The sequence below is a fragment of the Lolium perenne genome, chromosome 4, assembly GCF_019359855.2.
Source record: "Lolium perenne isolate Kyuss_39 chromosome 4, Kyuss_2.0, whole genome shotgun sequence".
In the NCBI taxonomy this organism is placed as follows: domain Eukaryota; kingdom Viridiplantae; phylum Streptophyta; class Magnoliopsida; order Poales; family Poaceae; genus Lolium; species Lolium perenne.
In genome coordinates, this window is record NC_067247.2 from 143,394,492 (window position 1) to 143,399,748 (window position 5,257).

General features: G+C 49.7%; 1 protein-coding gene across 1 annotated transcript; it reads left to right on the plus strand.

Moving 5' to 3' along the window:
• Positions 1-2,274: 2,274 nt before the first annotated feature.
• Positions 2,275-5,015, plus strand: LOC127294101 (alcohol dehydrogenase 3). The gene is made up of 9 exons (XM_051323851.2): positions 2,275-2,587; positions 2,701-2,837; positions 2,930-2,976; positions 3,462-3,787; positions 3,878-3,960; positions 4,060-4,135; positions 4,234-4,295; positions 4,394-4,489; positions 4,576-5,015. The coding sequence occupies exons 1-9, from the start codon at positions 2,554-2,556 to the stop codon at positions 4,852-4,854; spliced, it is 1,140 nt and encodes a 379-aa protein (XP_051179811.1). The 5' UTR covers positions 2,275-2,553; the 3' UTR covers positions 4,855-5,015.
• The last annotated feature ends 242 nt before the right edge of the window (positions 5,016-5,257 follow it).

Genomic DNA, 5,257 nt, shown 5'->3' on the forward strand with positions numbered 1-5,257 from the left:
TACACCCAGCCTCTGCAACAACGCACCACCCTAATGGCACTACGGATGCACACAGCTAAAAAAAAAGAAAAGAAAACTAAGAAACAAAAGTCCCGCTACAGTATCTCGGGCCTAACAACATCAATACATCCACCGCCAAGACAACACCTGAAATACAGAATCTCCAAAAACGACGCCTCCAAGAAGGGAACAGTGCGCTAACACCATCGTCGCCCGATCAACGATCTTAGGTTTTCACCCTGAAGATTGTCCCCGCTCTCAAAACAATGCCTCCAACAAAGTCATTGCCAGGCACAACCAGTTAAGGCCAGACCTTGGGTTTTCACCCTGAAAGGTAGGACTCTGAACTTCACCTGCGTTGTCGCCTCCACTTACATATCGCTGCTGTGAAGCTCGGAACACCAAGCAAGTCCCTCAACAGCGCGGAGACTTGAACCTCCCTTAGCTAGTCCTCCCCTCCGGCCTTCATGAACTTCTCTTCTTCCGACTTTCATCATGGATCCATAGTCACTTGATGTCAACACAGAAAAAGAGCTTCGCGCCGCTCCCTCCAGAACCAATCGGTCGGAATAAAAGCATGGGTGCGCACGACCGAATACCACCGATCCAGCAAACTCCAGGCAAAAAGCACTGTTACATTCGCCGGCGGAGCCTTCCGGAACTCAACACTCCGGCTAGATCACGAGTCCAGGCCTCCGGTAGGTCTTCCTCTTCACGCAAGAGAGACCCTAGGACCACCGTCTTTATTCAGGTCGGACCCCCACGTCGGCGACCATCCCGGGCTGGCCACTCCAACCCTCCACCGGCGACTCAGTCACCGGCTTCCAAGCATCTCCATCTCGCCGTCGGAACGCGGTGATAGATCGATAGATCCACCACCACCAACCGCAGGCCGACCCTCTCAGGCGAAGAAGAGGGCCACCTCCACCGTCGTACCCAAGGCTGCTGCCCCGGGCGACCTCGTGTCGCGGGTGAAGCCCGAGATCGCCTCCACTCACCGGCGAGAGGCGGGGGGAAATTGGCGCAGGCCATGAGCCTGGCCGCCGCCCACCACCAGCCCCTGCCGGAGTGCTGCGGAGAGCCGACGTGAGGAGGGAGGCCGCAGCGCTAGCCGCCACCGCCCATCCCAATCGCGCCGGCCGATCCACCAGGGGAGAGCCGACCGGAATAAAAATATGGGTGTGCGCGACCGAATACCACCCGATCCAGCAAACTGCAGGCAAAAGATGCACTGTTCCATTCGCCAGCGGAGATTTCCGGAACTCATCTCTCCAGCCAGATCAAAGCAAACTGACCTCCGAAAGATCTTCATCCCCGCATGCGAGAAACCCAAGGACCGCCACAAAAAACAAAGCAAAATCAGCAGCCCCCACGTCGCCAATCCCTCCTATCGGATCACCATGGAAGAGGACAGCGACGCGTATCATGCGTACCGCCGCCGAACAGTTACCGGGGGCGGAGGCCGCCACCGCTCCACCGAATCCTCCATGGCTACCGATGGAGAGCCTCAGGCCCCGGCCAAGTAGCTGTGCCGCCTGGCTTCCTCCACCAGCGCTACATCACCTCCCATGGAACGTCGCCGCGGAAACCCTCTTCTCCCTCTCGTCAATTCGACGGAGGGGGTGCCGCCACCGCCATAGCCAGGCTGGGACCGGGGCTATAGCCGGGGCCGAGGCACGGGGGCCAGGGCCGAGGCCAGCGCTTGGGTCGGGGCCGCGGCCGGCAGCGGCAGCGGTTGGTCTGGTATTTGAACATGCTCGATCCATTTGGGTGGCACATGGTGGAATCTGGATACTTAAATAATAAATTATTCATGGTGGTGGCTTCTAATTATATTCGTCCGAATCCTGATTACTTCATTAGTTGCGTGAAACTGCAACAGCAAAGAATGACGAGTCAGTGATGGGTTTTAGTTGGCTTAAGGGTGCAAGTGGGTGCTCTAGACAGGGTGCAACTAAACCCACTGACAGTGACCACAGTTCGTTAGTGCTGCTTTGGGGCGCCAACGACCGTGGAACGAGAATCCTGCCCTGGACTGGTCTGGGCAAAGATTCGCATTCTATACAGACTTCTTAATCTTCTGGGGAGAAAAATAAAAGGGAAAACCGACCAATCCACTGACTAAATCGGCGTATCTTGTCAACCGGGGCTAGCTGTTCGATGGAGAAGGTAGACGAGACAGGGATGTTGCTGCTCGCTGTTGTTTGCATAGTTGGTTTCTGAAGCCCCGGTTTTGGTTTAGGACCATATACGACATGGCGGCACGGGGTTGAAGTCCGAAACCGGCAAAGGCGCGCGCAGAGAGAGCCGCAGCGCAGCCGCTCACCCCTGTTTCGTCTACCTTCTCCAAGAAAAGAAATCCATTTTATTGCCCCACTTGCACTCCAAGCTAACCTCAATTACTCTCGCTGATTCCTCCCGCACCATTATATATACAGGGCTCGCCTAGCCTTTCTTCCTCACCAACGTCTAATCGACGGACTGAGTAGTGCAAACAGAACAACCAAATCGATCTTTCTCTTCCAGTACTTGGAGCTAGCGATCTATACACCAATGGCGACCGCCGGGAAGGTGATCAAGTGCAAAGGTTCGTTTTTTGAACATTCCGAGGAAATAGTTCTCTTGATTGGTGTGTGAAGAAGCTCTGGAATTGTTTGGGGTACTGGGGGCCTAATTTGTTTGGTACTTGGTTCACTGCAGCTGCGGTGGCATGGGAGGCCGGGAAGCCGCTCTCGATCGAGGAGGTGGAGGTTGCTCCGCCGCAGGCCATGGAAGTCCGCGTCAAGATCCTCTACACTGCCCTCTGCCACACTGATGTATACTTCTGGGAAGCCAAGGTATCCACAATTGTGCCCCCTAGTTTTGTCGTTTCCAATCGTGTTACTCTGACGATAACTAACATGATGATGTTCTGCATTAATTTCTGCAGGGCCAAACACCGGTTTTTCCTAGGATCCTAGGCCATGAGGCTGGAGGGTATGCATCACACTACTGCCTCGCTGTCTCTTATCTTATTTTGTCACAGTTTTGTTGCTTGGTGGAATCCAGATTCTTCTTCGTGGAATCTAGATCTTCAAGTATAGTTTATTCAGGATGGTTTCTAATTGTAGTTCTCTTGGATCCTGATCTGCCAGTGGTATTAGATTGATGTCTATAGACAGCATGTGTCCATATTTTAATCGCATGGATAAAACATAGGAATCTTGGGACAGCGTCATGACACAAGCTTACAGAAAGTGCTTTGTGGAATAATTTAAGTTTGCTCCTCTTCTTCCTTTAATAAAATCTCTACCAGATATTTAATTGTTGAAAAACAGCAACATATACCTGTATTATATTGTTGTTGTGACTATTTTTTTCGATTGTATACACCTGGAGTCCTGGAATCTTTTCTGCATCAATGCTCTTCATTGTTTAGCTTTTCCAGTAACACTTTACTGAAATTACTTTCTTCCCCACAGCATTGTTGAGAGTGTTGGAGAAGGCGTGACCGAGCTCGTGCCGGGTGACCATGTCCTCCCGGTGTTCACCGGTGAATGCAAGGAGTGTGCCCATTGCAAATCAGAGGAGAGCAACTTGTGTGACCTCCTCAGGATCAATGTGGATCGGGGTGTGATGATCGGTGATGGACAGTCCCGTTTCACCATCAACGGGAAACCGATCTTCCACTTCGTTGGGACCTCCACCTTTAGCGAGTACACTGTGATCCATGTCGGGTGCCTTGCGAAGATCAACCCAGAGGCACCCCTTGACAAAGTTTGTGTTCTGAGCTGTGGTATCTCAACTGGTAAGAGATGATTACTGATGCCACTATTTCGAAATTAATTAATATGTTTAGAATGCCTCGATTAGTTACTGAAATGCCATTTTTCTTCAGGACTTGGCGCCACGCTAAATGTTGCGAAACCAAAGAAGGGTTCAACGGTGGCAATTTTTGGTCTTGGAGCTGTTGGCCTTGCTGTAAGTTACAATCGATGATTGGTATCTTGCACAAAACATAATTGCAGGATTTTCCCTGTAACCATGAGTAATTGATGTATGTTCTTTTGACACGATCAGGCCATGGAAGGGGCCAAGATGGCTGGTGCATCAAGGATCATTGGCGTGGACTTGAACCCAGCAAAATATGAACAAGGTACAGTTTGTCTTCTGCAAACACAACGACATCTTAGTTGATGTTTTTTAATAGGACACCAGGCTGGCAAACCTAACAACATGTCCATCATTTTTCAGCTAAGAAATTTGGGTGCACTGACTTTGTGAACCCCAAGGACCATACCAAGCCCGTGCAAGAGGTTTGTTCTTTTCCATCAGTAATCATGTCTTCCTTTTATCATGACACACACACAAGCATGTGCAAAAAAAAAATTCACTGTTCAATGATGATCTCCAGGTGCTTGTGGATATGACCAACGGTGGAGTCGACAGTGCCGTCGAGTGTACTGGCAACATCAACGCCATGATCTCCGCCTTTGAATGCGTTCACGATGTATGATCTCGATACACCTGCAATATGATAATATTGAGCAGCGCCTACTCTTCTTTAAACTAAATCATGAAATCTTTTGGATGCAGGGGTGGGGTGTGGCCGTGCTGGTGGGTGTTCCGCACAAGGAGGCGGTGTTCAAGACCCACCCGATGAATTTCCTGAACGAGAGGACCCTGAAAGGCACCTTCTTCGGCAACTACAAGCCACGTACCGACCTTCCTGAAGTCGTCGAGATGTACATGAGGAAGGAGCTGGAGCTAGAGAAGTTCATCACACACAGTGTGCCATTCTCGCAGATCAACACAGCGTTTGATCTCATGCTCAAGGGGGAGGGCCTGCGATGCGTCATGAGGATGGACGAGTAGATGACCTCTTTTCCGTTGTATCTTTCGGTGTATTAAGATATGGGACTTCCAGTATTGAAGACATCGCATAGGTGAAATAATGGGAGACTATTTGGTAGGGAAATACTCCTCATAGCTATAAGCTACACTTATTTGCAACATAACGAGAGTAAAAAAAAAAATACACTCCATGGCTTCTGTTTTATACCATGATGAGCCCACCATGCTTTTTTACATTGTTTTGGTTAGGAATATATCTAATAGCTTAGGATGATCTCAGTGCGCGTATGAGGAATATCTCGAGTCAAATTTAATGATTCTAGAGTATACCTAGGATTAACAAAATTCGTGGTTAATTAACCAAAAACAAGAAATCCAAATTCTTTGTATCTTAGAACGGTATCATAGGAAAAATGTTTATGTG